Source organism: Nycticebus coucang, chromosome 2 (assembly GCF_027406575.1).
Source record: "Nycticebus coucang isolate mNycCou1 chromosome 2, mNycCou1.pri, whole genome shotgun sequence".
Taxonomy (NCBI): Eukaryota; Metazoa; Chordata; class Mammalia; order Primates; family Lorisidae; genus Nycticebus; species Nycticebus coucang.
The window spans coordinates 181,492,941-181,517,711 of NC_069781.1; the positions used below are offsets into that span (position 1 = coordinate 181,492,941).

A 24,771-nucleotide genomic window follows, 5' to 3' on the forward strand; every position below is an offset into this window, starting at 1 on the left:
CTACCCATGTGACTTCATTTCACCTTAAAGACCCCATCCTCCAATACAGTCACATGTGGGGATTAGGATGTCAACATGGGAATTGTGCCGGGAGACAAATCGGCCCATAACACATGTGTCGTTTTCCTTCCTCGTCAGTCATTACTAGAAATCAACATACACTATTCATCTGAGAAGTGTGAGTGCACCTCATGTGTTTCTATAAGCCGAATGCCCCGTGCAGCCAGTACCTGGGTGGGAAACACCGTGTGACCAGCCCCCAGAATCCCCCTTTGATCCCTGGTCAGTGGCCCCTGCTGGCATGACCAGAGATCTAACTTCTAACCCCATCAGTTAATTTTTCGGAACAGATTATGTTCCAGGGTGACTCCGCGTAGCCACTGCTCGCTTTCAGCACCACTGGGACTGAGAGGTGAGTTGGGGCCAGACGGGGACAAGGCCTGTCAGCTCAGGACAGGTGAAGGCCATGAAGGCTTTTTGGGGAGCCCCGAGGGGGCTGCCTGCGAGGGGGGAGGTGTGGCTGGGCTTTGGCCTGGGTAGATGTCAGGGCAGGGCCAGTGGGCTCATGAGCTGTCGTCCTGTTGCAGTTACACAAACACATGAGGATAGTCACCCAGAACACACAGCCCCAAAGGACAGAGGCCACCCCTGTGAACTTGATCTGCTGAAGGAAGTTGGTGCTGGTTTGTTTCTCTCTAGAGAGTGTAACTAGCAGGAAGTGAATAATGCTGTTTGTCTTTCACCTGTACCCTGGGGCGCTTGAACTTGACATTCAGGGGAGTAGTTCTTAAGTACCTATGTGCCCTGCCTTATGTCGGGTCCTTGGGGAAGTGTGGACATGGGTGTCGGGGTCTCTGCCCTCAGAGTCGCCCCTTGGAACGTGTGGATGCACCAGGAGCACACGGTCCAGGGCACTGCTGATCACGGGTCCTGGGTGGTTGGGATGTGTTAGATGTGTTCAACATGGACAAGCGTGGGTGGGAACGGCAGGAGGAGGGGCTCCAACACCTGAAAGGAGGGAGAGGCTCTGCAGAGAAGAGAAGGCATGACAAGGCCAGAAGGCTAGACCAAGCAGGGTTATTCCTGTAACAGAGAAGGTGCCTGCCCATGAGATGAGAACAGGGCTGTGTGGGTCTGATCCATTCCGTGGGCAGGACCAAGGGACAGGCTTTGGGAGGCACAGCGAGAGTTCTGGTCCTGGGGAGGCCGTGCTGGTGAGGCCCAGGACCAGATGCCCAGTTTCCTGACAGTTCCCTGACAGCTCCTGAGGCTGCCTGGGCCTCATTTGGCTTCCCCTTAGGGTACTGGTGGCCTGTACCATAACGAGGCCTTGTTCATCCCAGGAGCTCAGAGCTCCAGATGTAGGGCCCAGGGGAGCTAGGGCTGGGGCCTTCCTTGGAGCTGCCAGCCTCCGCCCTCCCAGTGGGCTCCTGATCAGGAGGGGTCCGTGGTCCTTAGTTGCCCACCTGCAGGGAGCCACGGCTCCAGCATTGCCTCGGTCCCCAGCTGCAGCTCCATTTGGCTGGTGTCCCGGGTCCTCCCCTGCCATCAGCTTGCCTGGCATCTAGCGGGTGCCTAGAGACTATAGGCTGCCACTGAGTGGAGAGAGGAGTGTGTGCTGACTGCGCGGGGCTGGAAGCACAATAGCTGACAGACCAGACTTCAGGGATAGGTGTCCACCGTTAAGGGGACACCTGGGCTGCCTGCCTGTCCCCCTCCCCAGCTGTGTGCTAGGAACCCCATGCATGAGGACATGTGGGGCTGCTGGGCATTGCAGGTGTTTGGCGTGAGAGTCCCCCCCATGCCTGCCCAGCCCCCACATCCTGATCCCTGCGTCCCCTGCAGACGGTTCCTCTGACAGAAGCTGACAAGAGCCATTTCCAAGATGGATTGATTCAATTTAGCACAAATTTTTGCTGGATTTGGTGACGTATGGCTCCCTGTTGGAACTACATCGAATGTGACTCCAAAGACAGAGGCTTTATTAGGCCAGGCAGTGCTGAGCAGGTGGGGCCCGGGGGCTGCGCGCCTCCAGCGCCAGGGCCATCTTGTGTGCCTGCCCTGGAGCCCCCACGGGGTCCCCCCCACACCCCTGTTCTCCCATCATTAGGGGGCCGCCTGGCCGCTCAAAAGGAAAATGCTTTGTGAGCCGGCTTTTCATTATACTCTAGGGGCTGGATTTCCATTTTATTCCCAGAAGCAAAGTTTTGCTACTGCTGAGGACCCCACCATGGGAGGCCCAGAGCTAAGACTTCTTCCCTCTGGGCTGATAAATTCTTAATGGAGGCTGTGGCTCCAGCAGCCCACCACTCCCCCCAACCCAGGACCAGAGCCCCAGCCTCTGTGTGTGCGTGCGTGTGTGTGTGTGTGTGTGTGTCTTGGTGTGGCCTGCACATACCCGCTCCTCCAGGGCACGCACCACAGCTGGCAGCCTGGCTTCGTGCCTGCAGCTCTGTGCGTGAGAATAGGCTCTGGGTCTGGTGCCGCAGTGGGGGCCACCGGCTGTTCCAAGGCTCAGGCTGGAAGAAAATAGCTGGAATCATGGGGGAGTAGACTAGCCTTGGTTAGGGAGGCAGGACCCAAACTGTGGGCGCGTGTGGCTTAGGCCTTGTTATAGGAGCCTTCCCAAGGTTCCCACCCATGAAGAGTGAACGTCAAAGCCCCCCATGATGCCCACAACACCACCCCCCACTGCATCATGCATCGTTGCAGCCACACGGGCCTCTTGCTGTTCCTTGAACACACCAGGCAGCTCCTGGGCCTTTGCTCCTGCCCCCCCCCACCCCCACCTGAGCTTCTCTTCCCAGATCTGTGCCTGGCTCATGCCCTTGGCTCCTTCAGGCCTCCGTTCAGAAGCAAGGCCCTCCCTAAGGCCAACCTTGACCACCCTGTTGAAATTTAACACTCAGTCCCTCTCCTGGCTTTGTTGTACTTCATATCTGTCCATCTTTGACCACACATCCCCCAAAATTCAGCACTTCCTTCACTGCTATCGTCCCAGCACCCAGAACCGCCCCTGGCACTCAGCAAATAGAAGAGCTGCTGAGCGAGTGCCTGGCGTCAGGTGGCATCTGAGCCGGACACAGAGAGGCAGGGACCTGGATTGATTCCCCCTGTATCTGTATTTAGCACCCTAACTCTTGGAACCTGCACATGTGACCTTATTTGGAAAAGGGGTTTTAACCAGTGTGATTATGTGAAAGATTTGAGATGCATGACCCTGGATTATCCAGGTGGGGTAAATGCAATCACATTTGTCCTTAGAAGAGAGAGAGAGAAGGAGGTCTGAGACACACAGAAAGCAGAGACTGGAGTGATACGGCCACAAGCCAGGGACCCCTGGAGCCCCAGAGACTGGAAGAGGCAGGAAGGACACTCCCCTGGAGCCTTGAGGGAAGTGTGGCCCTGTTGACACCCTGATTTCAGCCCAGTGCACTGATTTCCAACTTCCGGTCTCCAGAACCGTGAGAGAATTCATTCTGTCATTTTAGCCACCCGTGCCAGCTTGTTACCGCAGCCCCAGAAACTCACAGAGTGTCTGATGCTACTGACACAACTTGTAGGCTCTCCCCAGAGGCAGGGCCGGGCCCCACCAGCCTGGTTAGAGATCTCCCTCTCTCGGGACCACTGTCTCTGAAGTTGGGGTCCCAGTTCTCCTGGGTGGGGATGTAGGAGGGTAGACATAGCAGCGGGTAGAGAGCAGGGGAGAAAATCTCCACGATGTGTAAGGAATGCTGTCCTACGAGTCCATGGCCTGGCTCAGCCCCATCATGCACATCATTAAACCTTAGCTATAAGGTGGGGTGCAGCCCCGGGGTTACCCTGGGGCTCAGTAGAGCCCCCTCCAAACTTAGCCCTAGACAATATTCCTTGGAGTTGTGACCGGACGACACAATGGGTGGCCATCAAGGAATTGGAGTGTTGACCAGGCTGGGTGGCCAGGAAGGCTTTTGGGCCCCAGGGCAGCCTCTGGCACCAAAGCCTGGGTTCAACCCCAGACTCTCCAAGGCTTCTACAAGCCTCTGACAGCCGTGCCGATCCCCACACTCCAGCAGTAAGCCGTTTTGTCTGCCTGGGTGGAACCCCAAGCTTCAAAGTGCCTGTGCATTGCCCAGCCCCTCCCTGGGATTTTTTTCTGGGGTGTCTTTTGATATGTGTGGTGTTTTCTTCCCTCTCTTCTGAGGCAAACGGCTGAGTGATGGCTTTTCATCTCCTACTTTGAGTAGCTGTAAGAGCTACTTTATATAAACATCAATTACAGGCACGTAATAAATTAAGGGTCCCTCACGCCGCACGCATTAGAGTCCACTCCGATATCAAAGCGCTGCCATCACCGAGGGAACGGGAGGGCGGGGGCTGATTAGCCAGGAGATGTTGGTGGAGACAGAAGGCTAATTTAATTGCAGATCCACAGAGGGTCGAGAACAGAGGGACTCCCCCACTTGCCTACTTGTCCCTGGCTAGTGAGTGGTAGGGATGGTCGGGCAGGGGTCACTGGCCAGGCCTTCTTTTTTTTCTTTTTTTTTTTTTTTTTGTTGAGACAGGGTCCCACCCTATGCCCCTGAGCAGAGTGCAGTGGGCGTGGTAGCTCACCACAACCTCAGACAATGGCTGCAGGCACCCCGCTGCCTCAGCCTCTGGAAGCCGCTGGGATTACAGGCGCTCGCCTTGGCGCCCGGCTGGGTTTTTCCATTTTTTTCACAAGTCAGGGTCTCACTGTCGCTCAGGCGAGTCTCGAACTCCTGAGCTCAAGCGATTCTCCCTCCTCAGCCTCCCACAGTGCTGGGATTACAGGCTTGAGCCACCGCGCCCGGCCTTCTTAAGGTCAAGGGCCAGCCATAGCTGTGGTGTTCCACCATCCCACGTGTCACCTGACCCTAAACCTCAGCCTGCAGCATCTGGGTATTGCCTTTGGGGCGCCTGGGAGCCTTTGAGACATTCTCTACCCTCCCTGCTGAGGCGTAAGCTGGTGTTGGCCTGTTTGGACACCAGCCCCGCCACCCTAATGGCTCCACTCCAGGGACCTTCAGGCCCTCTGGGTGGCTCCTCAGCCAGGCCCCATGTGGTCCCCGAGACTCCCTTCCTCCCTGGCTTGGATATGACGGTTAAGAGCATGCACTCTGACTCTAGCCTGCCAGGGCTCTCTTCTCCCCCCAGCTCAGCTGTAGGGCAGCTTTGTTCCACGTGCTAAGCCTCTCTGGGGCCCAGGAGCCCCTGGAACCACGCAGGGGACTCTTCTGGGTTACCTCTGCTACTGCTTAAGTACCCAGAGTACTTCCCTCCACTGACACACAGCTCTTCTCTCTCCCCCTCTGCCACCCTCAACCTGGAAATACATTCCAAGGCTTCTCCAGGTCATGTGGGCCTTGTCTTCCCAGCCTGTGGAAGGATGTGGGGGCCCTGCTTCCCGGAGGCCTCACTCCCACCTCCAGGAAGCAGGAGCAATTCCCACCTGGCCCCACGGCTCTCCTGGGCCCCTGTCTGCTCTTTTTCTCTTCCTTTGGGAACTAGTGGAGGCCTCCCAGGCCTGGAAGGGTCCCCACATTCCTACAAGCATCAGAATCCCCATGGGGTGTGGCATACCACAGAAAGGGGGCCCACTGAGGTGTCTGATTCCACATTTGGAAGAAGGGCCCAGACTCTGCATTTCTGCTCCCAGGTGCTGTGCTGTGGTGGGGGAAACCCCACTTTGAGAGCCACGGCACATTGGAATCTGGGGGCTTTAAAAACACAAAAGGCCTGGTGCCGTGCAGATGATTCTGAGAGCCCTAGAGAGCCAGGTTGAGAAAGAGGGAGGTTCCAGTTGGGAGCAGAGGCTGTGGTGGTCACTCCCACACCTCCTCCCAGAGGAACCCACTAGAGGGACAGGCTCGGCAGCTCCCCAGCGGCATTCCAGCTCTCTGAGGTCATAGTTTCCATGTGAGGCAGCCACTGATCTCTGCCCTGAACCTGTCCCCCTGAGGCCTGCACTCCAGCCTGAGGTGGTGCCCAGGGAGCCAGGAGCTGCTTGGCCTTAGCCCAGACTCCCCCAAACCCCCTCGAGCCACCCTCCTCAGCCAGACTGCTGTGCCCAGGGGTTAAGGAGGAACCAGCGGTTACTGAGGAAGGAGAACGCTGAGGCCTGGGTCACCCTGAGAGCATGTGGATGAGATTTGGCCGCAGGCTGGGGGAGGCGTGTGGGGGAGAGCAGGGGCCTGGGATGCAGGGGTCCCAGGGTGGGCCAGGCAATTCTCTGTGTAGGGAGATCACCCGAGCAGGTCAGGGAGATGGAGATGGAGATGTCCCTGTGGTCTCTCAGGGCACCCCGTGGCTGAGCTGTGCAGAGGGCGTCCAAGTCTGTGGTGGGGCAGGGGCCCGTGGGGAGTGACAACAGCACTCTTTTGGGGGTCCCATAGCTGGGGTTGCTGAGGGACCCCCCAGCACATGTGGACAAGTCCTTTAAGCACCCTAAAAGCATGGGGGGAAAGGGTCCATTTCCCGCTGTCTCTTCTACAGAACCATAAGCCCACATGGCTCTGCCAGCTCTGCAGCTAGTGTGTGCCTGCCCGCTCCCAGGACTCTGCTCCCAGTTGACCGTTCTCACCCCCAAGCACATGGGGACACTCAGGGATGGGTGCAGGGAAGAGATGGGAAGAGGAATGAAAGGCCAGTGCCTGGTAGCCAGCAGAGGGGCACAGGGAGGCCTGGGGGCGTTGGGCAATGGGGTTAGCCCCAGGGCAGCCACCCCAGAGCCTCGTTTGGCTTCACTCCAGGTCCCTTCTTCCTGTCAGAGCTTCCACTGAGCTAAATCTATGGGCCCTTCCTGGGGATGGGCCATTCCCCTTGAACATCTCAGGCCACCACTCACTCCTGGGAGGCCTGAGGAAGGGGACAGAGCTGGGTTGTGTTCTGGCTCCGTCACTTGTGACCACAGGACCTGGGGCAGGCTGCTATCCTACCTACAACAAGAAGTCAGTGCTGGCAGCCACCCACAGTGCTTCAAGGGGTGATAACAGGGAATACAGAGCCTGGCCCCTGGGTGGTAGATATTTCCACCACAATTAGACATTCTTGGGACTCAGTTTCCCCAGCTGTAAAATAGGGTAGTAGACCAAATTCTGTCTCTGAAGCCCTCACCATTTTCTCCACCTTCATTTGAGAAGCTGGTGTGATATTCACGGCTTTGCCCTAACATGGGGGTTGGGGAGCATATCTTGGCTCCTGATGTTCCTGGTGGGTGACAGCATCTGTGTCCTTTGGGAGTCAGCATCCGGCTGGAGCGAGAGGAAGGTGGCCCAGAGTCAGTGGCACACAAGGGTCATCTTTCCTTATGATCAGATGGGAGTAGACAGGGTATCCTGAGGATGTGCAGGACCTGGGTTCCAGCAGGGCCATGTGCCCTTGGCCCCACCATCTGACCTCCCCATGCCACAATTTTCTCATCTGTGAAATGGGCCATACAGCTGGCAGTGACTAAATGGGTTCATGTGCATGAAAACCTTCCAGAAGATTTTCCATCCATATTTGTTGCCTTGGAACCAGGTAAAGCCCTTCTGACTGTGGGGCTGCTGCCTAGAACCTTCCACTTGCTCTCAGGCTTTACGCTGAAGCCATTTGCCTGGAGAAAGTGGAAAGTGAAAAAGGCTGATGCCCACCTCCCTCACCCCCACCCTTCCCCAAAAGAAATCCGCGCAGCCCCAGCTCCCAAGCCTGACTCTCACCACCAATGCACAGCGGCTTTTCCTTTCTCTCTTTTTTCTTTTTTTATCTTGCCAGCAGAGCATCTTGCGGTCGGTCATTCCATTTCATTTCTGGCCTTCGGAGAGTGACATTTACATATTAATATTTTCTGAGGGAGCCCCGTGCAGGCTGGAGCAAGTGCGCCGCGTGGCCTCACGGAGCACAGGGAGATAAAGCACGGCTCCCGCATGAATACCGCAGTGAGCCGCCTGGCGTGAAAGGCCTCACATTTGCCCTGTCAGCATGTGGTACATCAGCTCAACAACTGATTTAGCGCCCCTTTCTCCCTGCGAGGTTTATCTCCACTTACAGAGGACACGCTCTTTGTGAGGGGCTCTGCCTCCCTGTCACTTCCCGCTGCCATCCCTGAGCCGTGTGCCAGGGATGGGGCTCCTGGCCTGAAACGCCCTGACAGGCACATTAGCTGGAGCCAGGCACAGCCGGCTGTCACCAGCCGGGTTATCTCTCCCCTGCAGAGCCTGCTGGCCGTGGCCTTCCAGTCCCCAGCCACTCAGACATCTGTGCCTGCAGGTCCAGGTCCAGAGTGACCCCACAACGGGGAGGGCTTTGGCCGTGACTGATGATGAGGTCAGTTTTCTCTGAGTGTGAGGGTCAGAGATAGAACATGGGAGGTCTCCAAGCAATGAGGATGCCCCCCGTGGATGGGACGATGGTGGAAGGAGCCCCAGGAAATGGCAGCATTGCCATAACCACATGGCTGGAATTGCCCCTCGTCCTGCGTAACCATCAGCTCAGCAACTGTGAGGCAGTGATGCCACCATCTGTGTTTTATACCAGAGGAAACAGAGGCAGAGAAGGGGAGTGACTTGGCTAAGGTCACACAGCTGGGAGCTGAGGCAGGGGTCCTGAGGGTGACTCCAGAGAGGGCCACATTCGGCTTCCAACCCCATCTCTGCCTCAGGCCACCTGTTCCCACCTCTGTGACACAGTTTTCCCTGCTGTAATTTGGGACAACAGCATCCAGTGCTGCATCTTGTACACGGACAAGTCAATCTGTAAAACCAGAATTTGGTGTGTGGATAGTCTTGTCTTAAATCACTCAGCGTGCTGGGGACGTGCTCTCAGTGTCCACAAAGCAGCTGCTGTGTGTAGGGCCCACGTGGTATGAAAAGGACCTACTGATCGATATTAGATGTGAGGCAGTCACCTAGCAGCATGAGATGGTCTGCAGAGATTGCTCCTCTCACCTCTCAGCCCATGCGCACATCTGGGCCCCTCTGCACACCCCTATCCATCCCTTAGCTGGCCGTTCCTTTCTTACCTAGACCCAGATCCATGCAGGCCACGTGGCATTCATGAGCACGCCCTTGACCTGCCTGCCGGGGTTTGGTCCCAGCCCCTCCCTCACTGTGTGTGACCACAGATCATTTCCCTTTTTGTGCCTCAGTCTCCCCGCTGGACAAGTGTGATGATGAAGCAACTCTCTCATGGGGCTCTGTGAGGGCTAAATGACTTACTGTACTCAGTGTTTGAGACAGTAGGTTCTAGGCGTTCATCAATGTTTTTAGCCGTGGCCTTCATCACCTTCGCCACCATCCCTATCACCACCACCAGCCCTGGATTAAGTAGCAGGAACGTGTTGGTGTGCTGCGGGCAGGGGGCCAGTCAAGAGCTAGCCATCCCCGAAACGGGCCAGCCTCTTTCTGAGTGTTCTTACCCCATGAAATGCGGAGCACGCTGGCGCTCAGCCCAAGGGTCATGAAGGATTGCTACAATACTGTTCTAAGATCTTCCACTAATGAGGGCATGGCAGTACCGAGTGTCCCTGTGACTGAGCGTGTCGATGAGAAGCTGGGCACCACGCACAGAAGCCAGTAGCATCTTCCAGTGGAAAGGTGGCAGGGGGACCAGTGTCCCTGCCCCTCTGGAGCCTCTCCAAGGCCTCCTAGAAATTCCAGAAGCCCTACGGAAGAGGGTATTGGCAGATGGGTTGAACGTTGGCAGTGGGGTGGCCTCACCTTCTTTGGGCCTCAGTTTCCCTGTTCTAAACAGAGGTCACTTGAACTGTCTCTGGGAGGGTGGCAGCTAAAAGGATTTGATTAGGCAATTGTCAGCTTCCCATCTAACTGACCTTAGTCAATGCCCTCCCCCTCTCTCCCCTTCCCCAAGGCTGTGGTCAGGACAGTTGGGGCTGCAGGAGGTGTGAAAGCTGAGCACAGCCAGGGCTCACTCACCTGCCCCTTCCCTCCTTCCCTCCTGGGTCAGTGTGACTGAGTTCCAGCAGAGGACACCTCCCTGCCCACCCAGCACACAAGGTTTACTTCCACCCACAGGGCCCTGTCAAGTGTGTGGCTCATGGGGTGAGGGGAGACAGTGTGTCCTGAGCACACCTCCCATGCCTCAGGCCTTAGCTCATCTGCGGCTCACCCTACAGATGTGGAAACCAAGTCACCCAGCTGTATGATGACTTGCCCAAGGTGCCACAGCTGCAGCACAGAGGAGAGGGGCTCAAACCTCGGCAGGCGGCCCTGAGGCTGTGAGTGGGTGGGTGTCTATGTGCTGGGTGTGTGCGACAGTTGTACTGGCTGTGTGTGTGTGTGAGTGTGGTTGTGTGTGTTGCGTGAATGGGGGTGGATATGTGTTGGGTATGAGTTGTGTTGGACATGTGTGTATATTGTGTGCATATGTGACTGTTGAGTGCGTTATGAGACTGTTGTGCGCATGTGACGTGTGGCGTGTGTGACTGTTGTATGACTGTACGTGTTGTGTGTGGCTGGGTGTTATGTGCACGTGGCTGTGTTGTGTGTGAGCTATGTGTGTGTGGCCCAGCCCTCCAGCAGAGCTCCCTCCCCATCTCTGTCCTCCATGCTCAGGAAGATGCTGGGTAAATATTTGGTGACCAACTGTCTGATGAAACAGCCTCTGGGTTGGCAGTTGGCGGGGACTGATTAAGGAGCCGGTGGGGGCAAGGAGAGCAGGACTGGGTCCCCTCTCCAGCCTGGGAGCTGGAGCTGATTCAACTCCAGGGGAAGAAACGGTGGGAGCTGGCTAGGGCTTCTCCTCCTGGGCATCTGTGCCCAAGAATTTTCCATGAGTTCCAGGGTCACCCCAGATGGGCTCCCTGAGCAAAGAATTCCCAGTGGCCATCGGGGACGCCAATTAGTGTCTCTTACCACAGGGTGGGGCCTGCCCTGCCCGGCCAGCTGTCAGCTCATAGCTGGTGAGACCACAGGGGCGAGAACACATGACACAAGGACCTGGGGGCCACTAGGAGGACGTGCGGGGGTCAACAGCCCCAGACTGAGCAGGGCACTGCCAGGCCTTGGACCCAGGCCTTTCTGGGGTGACACTGTTTCTCAGACTCCTGTGTGTCGGCATTGGGACTTGTCTTCCTGGCTGAGGGGCTGAGGCCAGCTGCTCCGAGCTGAGTCCTTCCTCCTCCCCACTCTCTGTGACATCTTGCCCAGTTCTCTGGGGATGCAGGCACCCACATTCTGAGCCTCCGCAGCCTGACTCCTTCTTTGGCTGTTGGTGGAGGCTGGTCTTTGCCCTTCGAGCATCAGTGGAGGAGGTGAGGGTGAGGAGCGGTAGGGAGATGGATTCTCCTGAGATGCCACCCCAGCCATGCCTCCTGCTGGCTGTGTGGCTTCAGGAAAGGAACTCTGTCTTTCTGGTCCTATTTGCTCACCTAGAAACAGGGCTGCCGGGGAAGCTCAGAATGTAGCGGTAGGTATGCCGAGGTTCCCGGGCACATACAGAGGCACTCGTAAAAGTGGGTGTGAGGATGGTGGTGCTTGTCGGAAGGGCTCCCATTCCTGGGCCCAGGAGTGTCTGGGTGCTGCAGCCCCAGGCTCACAGGCCACACTCTGGCAGGGAGGGCCGGGGCTGTGGCTGTCGGCCACGGCCAGGAAGCTGGGCCTGTGTGCATTGTTCTGACCTGTTCACATTCCTGGCCTGGGAAGCCCAGGGGCCAGGCCTGTAATCACAGGGGAAAGGGCACAGGGGCCAGTCAGCTTCCCCCGGGGGCATCTCATGGCCCCATAGTATCCCGTGTATGTAGGAGGCAGGGGAAGGGTTTCTACACCCTGAGGAAACTGAGGCAGCCAATCCATACCACAGGGCTTGTCCTCAGCAGCTCTGCCTCCCTTGTGGGCTTCCATCTCTCCCAAGGCCCCCCACAGCCGCAGAGGCTGCTGTTAGTGAACGCACAGCAGGATTAAAAGCTGATGAGTGAGGCCCCCCATCACCAGCTTCTCATCCCCACCCCCACAAACAACTGGCTCCCCAGGGGAGCTGCTGGCTGCCTGCAGCCTCTGCTGCAACTGGCCCTGGTGTTGCGTCACCAGCGCCTGCTGGGCGAGGCATTTCACCAGCTTTCTGGCCTCTTGGCGGGGACTGTAGGCCAGTGGGCCGGGGGTGACTGGCCTCTGGGCAGCTCCAAGGCTTCATTTGGCCCCAGGAAGGAGACAAGTGCACCTGGGCCTGCACCTCTGGCCCACTTGTCTTTACCCAACGGTGGGCTGACTGCTTTGGAGTACAGATGACCCCTCTGCTGGAATTAGCTCCCCTCTCCTTGCCCCTGCCTCCACTGGCAGAGGTCCCACATGGTCAGCGGGCACAGTGGGGCTTTGAGGGGGCACTGGCTGCCGGCTTGGCTGTTGTCTGTCTGGTGTTGGCAGCATCTCAGGAAGCTGAAGAGGAGAGTGGCTAACACCAGACTTCCTTATTTCATAGTCACCCCTGTCTTGCCCCTGTGTACCATGTGTAGGAGCCAAATCCCTGGCATGGGAGCTGACCCTCGCAGTGTAGGAGATGACCTCCCAAAGAGGTCTGTGGAGGGGGCACTGCTCATACGCCTGGGGGTCAGGTAACCCCGCAGGCAGAGACCAGGCTATAGTCACCCCTCTGGGGGCTCTGTTGGTTCCTCAAGGGGCAGCATGTTTTAGGGTCAGACTGTGGCCTTTGTCCCCAAGATGTCTGGGTTCAAGCCTCATCTCCAGAGTTGCTAATTGTGTGACCCTGGAGAAGCTGCTTCACTCTCTGGGCTCTAATCTCTTTCTATAACATGGGGGTGGCAACAGACCTTTCCCTCTGGATGCCTTGGGTATCTCCCCATCACTGAACCCGAGCTGCCACCTGGCTGTGGCAGGAAGGGTGGACCTCCAGCCTCTCATCAGCCCTCTGGGACACCCGCTGGTGGCCTCAGATACACTTAGTTGACTCTGCTGGAGTGTGAAGGTGGGGACTTGCCAGGTCATCTCCAGCCAGGGTCCAAACCATGTGACTTCTCCTCTGCCCCAGGTGCTGGCTCCTGGGCACAGTCAGTCTCCCCCAGGTAGAGCTGCCTTGAGATGCCACTTGAACCTCTCTCTCCCCACCTCTGGGCAGCTGACACCTGATTTACCAGCAGGACTTCCCTGCCTGTTCACCCTGAACTCAGCACCAAGAAGGGACATGTGCCTAACCCTAACCACACTCAGGAGCCACACTAATGCCAGCCACGTTTACTGAGCATCTACAGTGTGCCACGGGGGCCTGGGTACTCCCCAGGGATCAGCCCCAAGAACCCTCATCGTAGCCCCACAAGGTAGGAGCTCATTCTCTTTTGTCAGATGAAGGGACGGGGCTCCAAGAGGCCATGCTGGGAATCCCGACAGCCTGCCTCCAGCCCAGCCCAGCCCTGGTCCTCAGGGCCTGCAGAGGTACAGAGCAAGGACCCCACTCTCAGATGCCCTGAAATGAGAAAAACAGCCTGTCACCCATCCTGCTGGGCAGAGCGGCAGCCTGTAAGGTCACAGCTGTGGGATGGGAGAAGCGGGATCAGGGAGGGCAGAGTCTGTGTGCCCAGGACTGAGAGGCAGGTGAGGGCGAAGCAGCAAAGAGACATTTCATGGGGAGGCTGTGGGAGGGACAGCAAGTGGGAGCGGGAGCAGAGGGTGCCCGCCCACCACTGAGGATCCCAGCCCAGGTCTGTGCTGTCCGGGCCTGGGGAGGAAAGAGCTCATTCACTTTGGATGATGGATAAAGACACCCACTCGCTCTCTTGCAGGCGACCAGAGCCGATAATTAGCTTTTAACCTGTCCCCACCGTTAACTCGAAAAGGGCACCATTTGTTCCAGGGAGCTGCTAGTGTATAAAGAACTAAACATGGCCAATTTTGTTCAGGATGAATTAAGACTTGTAAATGTAAAATGAGTTCATCTATTTAATTAAGTAGCAGCAATATGGATGTTAAATTAAGTTCACAGTGGAAGTGCCAAAACAGTGTTATAAAAACATTGTCCGCGGCTCAGGGATTTGGGGGGCAGCCTCACTGCCTTTGGATGGCCTCTCCCTACTTTCTTTTGTCCATTTGGGTGACTCCAGATGAGGCCCCAACCCACTGCCCACCTCCTGCAAGCTGGGTAGGGGGCAGATTGTAGCCAGGCCAGGCACATGTCCCTTCTTGGGATGAGCTGTCTGCCCAGGCTCGTCTGCCCTGTCTTGTCCGTGGGCACACAGAGCTGGCTCCCGCCTCTCTCACCATGCACACATGTGTGTTGAGGTGTGCCACATGGCCACACACCTGTGCAGCACAGGATTTACAGGGAAGGCTGCCGCCGAGCAAGGGAGAAAGGGAGAAAGGACAAGCTGAAGGGAGGGCTTTGCCCTGGGAAGGAGCAGGGTGGGGGCGAGTGAGGGGAGGGGGGCAGGGATAAAGGCCAGGCGCCCAGAGCTGGGGCCAGAGGCCAGGTCTCCAGACCCTCCAGCCTCCACTACAGAAAAGGCCACCCCAGTGCTGGGGAGCGTGGGCACCCCCAGGGAGGCAACAACTTTTGTTCCAACCTCCAATCAAGGTGCCTTGGGGAGTGACTATGGCCATTCTGGGCCCAACAGCCTGCCCTGGGCAGGGCGTGGTAGAAAGCTTCATTTGAGGACAGCTGCTCACTACAAGGCTTATGCTCAGGAAATGTGGAGGTGGGCACGCCAGACTGTCTGCCCACAGAGATGGATGTGGAATGACAACTCAGACGTACGCAGACTGGAAGGAAGGATTAGCTGTGGCTGCAAGTGGGAGCAGTCTGAATGTTTCCTCATGTAGGGCATCTCCTGGCTGGGTTTTAAAGGATGCATAGGAGTGCACCTGGTGGGCAGGGAGGAGAAGGGTATCCCCAGAAGAGAGACTCCCACAACATGCCTAAGTTGTGCTGTGACACTCCAGGTGGTTCACAACACAAGGAGAAAAGGGGACACAGCTGGAGAGGTGGGCAGAGGTGGGAGCAGCCTCGGGTCAGGCTGGGTAGCTCCTGCTTGTCCCCAAGGCAGCAGGGATGCCTTGCTGTATCAACAATATGCAAGCCTGCAGTCTAGGGAGGGCCACAAAAAAGAAACATTAACAGACAAATAAGTGTTAGGTATAAGGGTGAAAAGTGATGTGATGAAAATCTAACAGGGTAAGAGGATGGGGGGTGGCGGACAGGACGGGAAGGACTCAAGCAGAGCTCAGAAAAACAATGGTGACGGGATGTCCCATGATTCTTGTTCCAACATGACTATTATTATAATAGAGCCCCCTTTACGGTCATTTGTGTCCAGTGGAGAAAGTAACACCGAAATGTGTAGGGCAGATGCAAAGGCCCTGAGGCGGGAGTGAGAGCCAGGAAGTCAGTCAGCCGGCTCTGGGAGAGGTGGGCACAGGGCAGAGAGCACAGCCCCCCAGAGACCCCTGTAAGAAGGAAGAGATGGGAGCCAGAGTCTTGGTGGAACAGGGGGTAGAGGGCGTCAGAGAGAGGGGGGCTGCAGTGGCAGGGAGCAGGGAGTGGGAGGGCTGCAAGGGAGGGCAAGGGGCCCCGATGGCCTGGAAGGGTGGAGGTCTGGAGGGGCTCAGAGCCTCCTGGTTGGGGCTGATGGAAGATCTCACATGGCTTAATACTCAGCCTACAGCTACATTGCGGTATGCAGCATTTTATTTACTTTTTAAAATGTATTGCCAGTATTGGGCGGCGCCTGTGGCTCAGTGGGTAGGTTGTCAACCTCATATACATAGGGCAGCGGGTTTGAACCCAGCCCTGGCCAAACTGCAACAAAAAATAGCCAGGCATTGTGGTGGGCGCCTGTAGTCCCAGCGACTCTGGAGGCTGAGGCAAGAGAATCGCCTAAGCCCAGGAGTTGGAGGTTTCTGTGAGCTGTGACGCCACAGCACTCTGCCAAGGGTGATAAAGTGAGACTCTGTCTAAAAAAACAAAAAAAATGTATTGCCAGTATTTAAATAAACAAGGTGGGTAGTTTTTCCTTTCACCTTTAAACCCCAGAGTGCCAACTTCTCTTAGAACAGTGGTTCTCAACCTTCCAAATGCCATGGTGTATTTTCATTCTTACAAAGGGGTTGCGACCCATAGGTTGAGAACCGCTGTCTTAGAAGCTCCGGTTCCCTGGGGCTGCATTCCGTTCCCCCCTTGGCACCTGTTGGCAGCCCCCGCCTGAGTTGGGGGCCCAGGTGCTCCTCCTGTTTGCTCTCAGTTCCCCCCTTCCCCTTGCCTAACTGGCCCTTCCAGCATCCTACTTTGTCAGCCTTGGCTTTAGGCATTCTTGGCCTGTGCGTGGAGACTGTGGGTAGGACAAGGGAGGGGCTGGGAGCTGGGAGGTGGGTGGAGGCAGAGCAGAAAGGCACTCAGAGCCTCACCAGTTAGCCCCTCTGGCTAGAGGGGGCTTTACCAGAGCAGTAATCTCTCTCCCTGATTACTGAGAAACCTGAGCTGGGAGCGCTGGGCAGCTGGGAGCCAGGGTGCAGCTCTGTGCTCTCCAGCAGGACAGTCACCCAAAGGGCACCTTGCTGCAGATTAGAATAGAGGGGCTTTCTCTGGTGGACAGACACTGGCAAGACTGGAAGAGTCAGCTAGACTTGAGCCTGCTCCTCCCCAGCCCCTTGTGCAGTGCACAACGTGTCCACATGTGCCCAGCCTCCCTGCCCTGATTGGAACCAGTTCTTGAAGCATGGTAAGAAACAGGACTGTCTGGAAATGACTGAGGATAGTGCCTGCCCTCTTGTCACCCCCGGCCCCCCGACTTCCAGCTCAGCCATCTGCCCTGGCTCCTTGAATCCTGTGGAACCATTTAAAAGGCTCCTAACGATATTGATCAATCTCTCTAAAATGGATTATCCTGCTTGCCTCCCAGCCTGACTGGGTGCCCTGGGTAAGATCAGAAAGGAATTATGTTAGCCGGAGGCAGAGGGAGCAGGGGGAGAATGTATCTCCTCCCCGGTGATGCAATCTTATCAGAGCTGAACTTTACTCTCCATCTTGGGATATAGGATACTTTGGGGATGTCGGAAAGAAATAATAATCTTACAATTTGCAGCCTGCTCGACACTGAGCCAGCAGGGAGGGTTGGTGGGGGCAGAGGAGGCTGTGATGCAGACCATTTTTCGTTGGAGCTGTTCCCTGGAGAAATCAAGCCCTTGTAGAAATCCCGCTGGAGCCCCAGCCCTGGGTGACGTGCCTGCGACCTGCTCCATAAGGATTACAGCCCACATCAAGGGCCCAGGGGACAGGCACAGTCATTAAAATTTGAAACACAAATGGAAAATTGCTACCTGAAGCCTCACCGAGCAGCCAGCCAGTGGATCTGAGTTCCCATTAATGGATCGAATACAGAGGAAACAATTACAGCATCTACACGGCCATTCCCTCTGAAAGAGTCAGGGCTAATCGGAGGAGAGAAAGTCCAGCCCTGACTGAGGCAGGGAGAAGCTGGGGAGTCCAAGCAAGAAGGGTCTTTTCCTGTGGCTTCCATCCTAGGGCCAAGACAAAGCTCCCACCCTTGGCCCTGCAAGGCACTGTGCTGCCCCAGACTGTCCCTGGGTCCTGCAGGGTTCCTCACCCCAGCTGCACCCACTGGGCTCAACTCTGAGCTGCAGCCTGGCCAGCCATGTACCTTTGCTTCTGGCTTGGTTTGGCTGCCTGGATTCGGGTCTCCAGTCAAGGACTCCAGTACAGTTGTGTTATTTGGGAGGAAACACAGAGGCAGAGGGGTCATCATGGAGCCCCACTGTGGGCATCTGGAGCAGGATGACAGGAACTCTGAGACATGGGGCACCTCCACGGGCCCCAGGAGGAGCAGGAGGGTAGGGGTGGGGAGCTGCCAATGCCCATCTGCCGTGTGGGCTGTCTTGGCAGAAGTGGCCCTAAACAGCGAAGTCCTGGGGCAAAGAGGGACAGGGTGACCACCGTCAGAGTGAGATGTCCAGGGCTACTGACCCAGCCCGCTTACACTTTGGGGCAATGAGCAGCCCATTTGTCGCGGCCCCTCCATGTGGATGACAACAGAGACAACGGAACAGTCAATGTCTGGGACTGGAGCTCCAGGGAAAGTGTGGTGTTTGTGGGGCTTTATAGGTAGGGGAGAGAGGAAGGGGCCTTCTTGGAGGGCCTCACCCATCCAGGCAGGCATTCTTGACCTAGCCTCTGTGAAAAGTTGGGATCTGGGTGGGCTCCACTTCTCAGGGCCCAGAAGGCTGGAGAGTCAGGACTCCCTGGACCCCGAGGACAACTCCAGTGGCACCTTAAGCACAACAGCCTGGGCACTGCTGCCCCGCCTACCTCCTTCCACCCCACTCCTGTCCCACAGTCCTGCCAGTGCCCAAGATGTCTTGTGTGTGCAGTTGTGTTTATTTGGCCAAGGGACTTAGAGTCCGAGGAAATGGGGGGTGGGGTGGGCTCCCTTGTTCTCCCCCAGGACAGACCGGATGGCCCTGGGTCCTGAGACAATGGGCCCAGGGAGTGGCCAGGTGCTGGGCCCAGGACAGGAAGGGACAGCTTAAAGATAAACACAGACCGGGCATGGGCTTGAACTTGGGCTGCCAAGACAAGAGTCTTGGGTTGATGGACATTCTCCTCCCTTCCTCCCATCCCCTCGGAGAGAACACAGATTCCCCAGGGAGCTAGGGTGGGGGTGGGCAGAGGCAGGACACGAGTGTCCAGGAGGAAAATAACAGCAACTGACCGTGCTTGGCTCCCTCCAAGAGCGTGTGTCCAGGACTAGCTGGTGATGTATACTCACATACACAACATCCTCTGACAATTTTGTGTACTGGCTTTGTTTATTAGCTCTTTAGTCCCCACAACTTTGAAAACCACAAGGGAGTGCCATCACCCCCATTTTATTTGTGGGAAACTGAGGCGTGAAGGAACATGCCCACAGCCACACAGCTAAAAAGTGGTAGAGCCAGGATTTGAACCTGCATATTCCTGCTCCAGACTCCTCCTCCTTAACTGCGGCCTGCTGAGCACTGCCTGCCCTGGGTTCCTTCCAGCCTGACCCTGGGCAGAGGCCAGGCCCCCCAGGGGCTCAGCACTGTGTCAAAGGCAGGATGTGCCCCTTACTCTGGTCTGAGATTCAGCTGCTCTGGAGAATTCTGGCACACCTGCCCATGTGTATGTTTTGGGGGTCATAGCTGTTCTTATATGTGCAGAGTAGAGAGAGAGGGGGCCTAGAAACCCATAAAGGGGCAAGTGGTAACCAGATGGGTCTCAGCTCAGGTCCTGTGCTGTGGCCCCGGGTTTGGTGGTTGTCATCTGCGGATGGCAGGGCCTGAGATTCTCCCAAGAATGTGCTCATTCCCCTGCAGTCTGCTCCCACTTCGAGTCCCGCCGGCAGGCATTGGGCATTGCCCACTGACAGCCTCCATCCCATCTCCAAAGTGAGGCCACAGTGACTGGGAGAACATGCTAGAACTCCATGTTTTTATCTCTTAAACTTTCCTCTTTTTGCATATGTGTTATAATGGAGAGATTAATATTACAGTGCACAGCTCCTAAATGCATAGTTCCTAAATGCATGTGTATTGGGGTTGAGTGTTCAAAGTCTGTTTTTTACTTTTAAAAGGGATCATTTGCATTCAATAAAATGCATCCCTTTTGAGAGTCTGACACCCGTGCACATCTGTGTAACCCAGAACATCCAAGGTACAGCGTTGTCCTTGCAGAAGGCGCCTTCCGGGGTGTGCTTTTGTGGTCTCTCCATCTGAGCCGGGCCTTAGAAACCATTCATCTCCTTTCCATCCCTCTAGTTTAGTTTTTTATTTTATTTTATTTTGGGGGGAGGTTTCATGTCCTTATAAAAGAGGCCCCAGAGAGGTACTTTTATTTTTTTCCACGAGAGGACACAGAAGATGCCAGTTAGGAAGCAGACCCTCACCACACCCCAAATCTGCTAGTATCTTGGACTCCTAGCCTCCAGAACTACAAGAAATCAATTTCTCTTGTTAATAAGTCATTCAGTCTAAGGTGTTTGGCTATAGCAGCCTGAACAGACTAAGATGATGAGATTGAGTAGATTAGATGAAAATTGGAATGTTTTATCTGTAGTTGTGTCTTCCCTGAGCTACTATCATAAAACCAGAACTTGTTCTGAAGGCCTTGTGAACTACAGTTGGGAACATTAAGGTTGGTGGTATTAAGGGTAGCCTGAACAGGCTTCAAGTGAAGTGGGGTCTCTTTTACTGAGTGGATTGTGTGTGTCACTGGGGTTTGTCCCCCTCCCTAGTGATGTCAAACAGAGGCACAGAAATCTATCCCTCACGCACCATTAATTAGAAATGTGAAATGAGGCGCAGTGAGACCCCTGAGCCCATTCAGAGTAGGGTGGAAGCTAGAGAGCTTGTTGGAAGAATACTCTGGGCCACAGCCCAAGCCTGTAAAGCACCTCCCAGCAACAACTACTGGAAGTTGGGACCTAAAAATGTTTACTTGTGGGCCAATTCCTATCTTGCTGTCAGACATTCCTTAAAACTACCCATGATAGGACATGAAATAAACTTGACAGTGGATCTGCCATTCAGAAGAACTTGAGGCAATACAAGCCTTTCAAATGTCCCCTGAAAAGAAAAAGAGGGCTTCGATTGCAAAACAGGTTTATTATTATTATTTTTTTTTTGTAGAGACAGAGTCTCAACTGTACCGCCCTCGGGTAGAGTGCCGTGGCGTCACATGGTTCACAGCAACCTCTAACTCTTGGGCCTACGTGATTCTTTTGCCTCAGCCTCCCTAGCAGCTGGGACTACAGGCGCCTGCCACAACGCCCGGCTATTTTTTTGTTGCAATTTGGCCGGGGCTGGGTTTGAACCCACCACCCTGGGCATATGGGGCCAGTGCCGTTCTCACTGAGCCACAGGCGCCGCCCAAAACAGATTTATTTTTAATTTAATTTTTTTTTTTGAGACATCGAATGTTATTATGTCACCCTTGGTAGAGTACCGTGGCGTCACAGCTCACAGCAACCTCAAACTCCTGGGCATAGTGATTCTCCTGCCTCAGCCTCCCAAGTAGCTAGGACTATAGGCGCCCGCCACAACACCTGGCTATTTCTTTTTTTTTTTTAATTGCAATTGTCATTTTTGTTTAGCAGGCCTGGGCCAGATTCAAACCTGCCCACTCCCGTGTATGTGGCTGGCACCTTAGCTGCTGAGCCATAGGCACCAAGCCAAAATAGGTTTATTTTTTAAGTATCAAAAAAGTTTATCATACAAAAATAGCTACACTGCTAAGGTAGTGTATAAAGTGCTCTAGTGTCCTGAATTTCACCTACAAGTTACTGCAAATCCCTTCTGAAACTAGAGATATGAATGGGCTTTCTTCCTGACTGCTTGAAGAAAGGTCTCTGCTTGGATTGGTGAACACAGCCTGAGTGTGGATTCACGGGGTGCATGGCTTGTTCTTGTTGTCCTCAGAAAGGGGTGTGCTCTTGCGGGCTTCCTGAGACTCTTTACAAGCGCCTTCTTGACTGAAATACCACTGGCTGGGGGGTACCATGCCCTGAGCCTCTTCCCAGACTGCTTGGTTTATTAAGGCAGCCTCTTTACTCGCCTCAGCAGAGAGTTCCAGCACCTGGGCAAAGCACCTTCGGAGCTCAAGATCCTCTTTCATGGTTACGTCCTTGAGTTCGCTCAGTAAGTCCAGCACTTGCACATTTTCTTCTGAATTACCAATACCAAGTTCTCCCAGGAGGCACTGAGTGGTTGTCAGTTCAGCCTGTAGGGAGTCTAAGAACTGCTGCCTGTCTCCCTCCAGATGAATCGATCTCACGGGCAGCTCATGCCGGGTGGTGTCCAGGGCCGTGGCAAACGTCTCGTATTGTTCCTTGAAACGCTGGGCCACTGCCTCAAAGGGGCTGAGCATCTCTATCTGTGCATCAAGGATGTCTGCCAGCTCCTGCTGCTTCTGACAGAGGAGAAGCCTGCGCTTCAGCTCATGGGCCTTTTTCTGTAGCTTTTCCTTTTCTTTACACAATATTAATAAATTCTGTTCTGCTGTTTCTTCTCAATCTTTACCGCCAGCAATGTCAGCAGTATTGTTTGGGACTCCATCATCTCCATCGCTTCAGACAAGTCTGGGCTCTTTTTCCCAGGAGCAGAAAACGATGCAGACTCAGTTTTCCTTGACATCTTTGTTTTTTCTGATTGTGGAGTCTTTCTCACCATACTTGTGTCATTAATAGCAGAGAGATCCAGGTCAGGTGGGGCTGTGCCATACCCTTCCAACAACATGGCCTGCAGATCACCCTTTCCGACCCCACTGCTATTTGCTTTGCTTTTCTGGAGCAGGCCAGGTTTCTTTCCACCTTCAGATACGTTCCCACTGGACTTTAAGGCATCTGTGGCAAGAGGCTTTTTGGTTGTTTTCTTGTCATACTGCAAGTACTGGGACTCAACGACTCTTCCACCTCGTACCCTTGTTCCTTTCATCTTGGCTCCACTAGGAGTGCTGGGACCACCCAAGGCAAGCTTCCCCGACCCACGCCCTGAGGAATCCGCCATCTTCCCGCCTTCCACTCAAACTCCTGCTCTTCCTCTAGGTTAGTTTTTTATTTCTTCTTTTTTTAAATTATAAAATACGTAGAAGATAAAAGTTGAACCCAGCTGGGCAAAGGCCTGTAATCCCAGCACTTTGGGAGGCCAAGATGGGAGGATTGCTAAACCCCATCTCCGCAAAAAAATTGGCCACATGTGGTGCTGCATGGCTGTAATCCAAGCTACTTATGAGGCTCAGGTGAGAGGAAGCCTTGAGCCCAGGAGTTGGAGTTATAGGGAGCTAAGATTTCCCCACTGCACCCCAGCCTCAGTGTCAGAGCAAGACCCTGTCTCAAAGTAAGGGCACAGTGGCTCACAGCTGTAATCTGAGCACTTTGGCAGGCGGAGGTGGGAGGATCACTTGAGCCTAGGACCAGTCTGGGCATTAGTGAGACCCTATCTCTACAAAAATTTTTAAAAAATGAGCTGGGCTTGATGGTGCCTGCCTGTAGTCCCAGCTACTCAGGAGGCTGAGGCAAGACGATTTCTTGAGCCCCCAGGAGTTGGAGGCTGCAGTGAGCTATAATCCTACCACTGCACTCTGGCCTGAGTGACCCGATCTCAAAATAAATAGATAAATAAATAAAAATTTAAAAAGTGGAATCTACAGTATTTCCTTTTTAGTGACTGGCATATTTTGCTTAGGATAACGTCCTCCAAGGTGCATCTGTGTTGTACCAGGGGTCAGAATTTCCTTCCTTTTTCATCTGGACAATGTACCACGTTTTGTTGTCCAGCATCTGTTAGTGGGCTCCTTCCACCTCCTGGCCACTGCGGGCGATGTTGCCATGAGCAGGACGTGGCTGTGCACATAGCTGTTCCAGGCCCTGCTTTCAGGTTTTTTTGACACACACTAGGGTAGTTTTGTCTGCTATGGAAGTTCATGGAAGTGAAGTCAGTAAGTATTGCTTTTTTTGTTGTTGTTGTTGACAGAGAGTCTACTCTGTCACCCTGGGTAGAATGCTGTGGCCTCATCATAGCTCGTAGCAACCTCAAACTCTTGGGCTCAAGCAATCCTCCTTCCTCAGCCTCCGGAGTAGCTGGGACGATGGGCACCTGCCACAACACCCAGCTAGTTTTTCTATTTTTAGTAGAGACAGGGTCTCACTCTTGCTCAGGCTGGTCTTGAAACCTGGAGCTCAGGAGATCCACCTGCCTCAGCTTCCCAAAGTGCCGGGATTACAGGCATGAGCCACCGTGCCCAGCCCAGCATCTCCCTTTAGTCCGGCTACCTTTGCACATCTTGTCTGTGACATTCATCCACATGCCGCGTGTTAACTGTTCGTCCTTTTTATTGCTGAGTGGTGTTTTGTGATTGGAGTTCAGCTCAGTTTGTCAATCTTTTGCTGCTGGACAGACACTTGGCTTGTTTCCATGGGGCCGGCATGTGAATGAAGAGTAAAGGGCCTGGCCCTGGAGAGCCAGTGGGTGTGAGCACGGCAGGATACAGGCTGCTTGCACGCCTCTGTTCTCAGAGCTCACTGTGCAAGACTCTCTCACACACACAGCCTCCTTCCCTCTGAGCAGCTCCTGGGCCCAGGCCTTCTCCTTGAGGCTGGGATACAGACACAAATGAGGCCCAACCCCTGCCCCAGAGGGCCTGGGCACAAGGAGACAATTAACAGAGCCTGCAGTTCAGACAGAACAGAGCGGGGCCAGCACCCGCCAGTGTGTGGGAGGCGTGAGCAGGGCTCACCCTGTGTGCTTCTGGCTGACCCTGGTTCCTCCTTTGTGGTGCCAAGATTACAAACCAGCAGAGCCATGGCCATACAAACAAGGCCTCCTCGCAAGGGCCCACCAGCTGCCAAGACTGGCTTCCAGGGGCAGCGAGGAGGCAGCCTTCTGTGCCTCACAGTGCCTGGGGCCACAACAAGGTCTCGAGGGGCTGAGAGTATCCAAATGGGGAACCCTGAACTCATACTTCCTTCTCTACTCTGCCTGGGCTATGGGGAGCGGGGCAAAGAGAATTATACAGAAGCCCCAAGCCCCCTGTTAACGGGGAGCTTTTCCAGCTCCAGGCCAGTGCAGGGAAGCAGCAGAGGGTAAAGGTTGGCCTCCTTATCGGAGTTAGAGTGGAGAGAGGTGGATAAAAAAGCAAAGCCACCATCGCCCTCTGGGTGTGACCGTTTGCTGATAAGAGGAAGGCTGGGTGGTTGGGGTGACAGCCAGGGGGAAAGGAGACATGGGTGTGGCCCGCAGCCAGTCCTATCTCTAATCCAGAGCTGTGTGTGGTCAAGACACCAGCCAAGGGCTCAGAGGTTCC

At 55.0% G+C, this 24,771-nt stretch overlaps 2 protein-coding genes across 6 annotated transcripts in view; one reads left to right on the forward strand and one right to left on the reverse strand.

The window, feature by feature from the left end:
• The window catches only part of GSE1 (Gse1 coiled-coil protein), a 409,018-nt gene that overhangs the window by 262,017 nt on the left and 122,230 nt on the right, over positions 1-24,771 (forward strand). The gene's annotated exons all lie outside the window — the stretch shown is intronic.
• Positions 20,861-22,501, reverse strand: LOC128560262 (HAUS augmin-like complex subunit 8). Its single transcript, XM_053553838.1, is given in 2 exon segments — positions 20,861-21,971; positions 21,974-22,501. Coding segments are annotated over 2 exon segments (1,119 nt in total). The 5' UTR covers positions 22,476-22,501; the 3' UTR covers positions 20,861-21,354.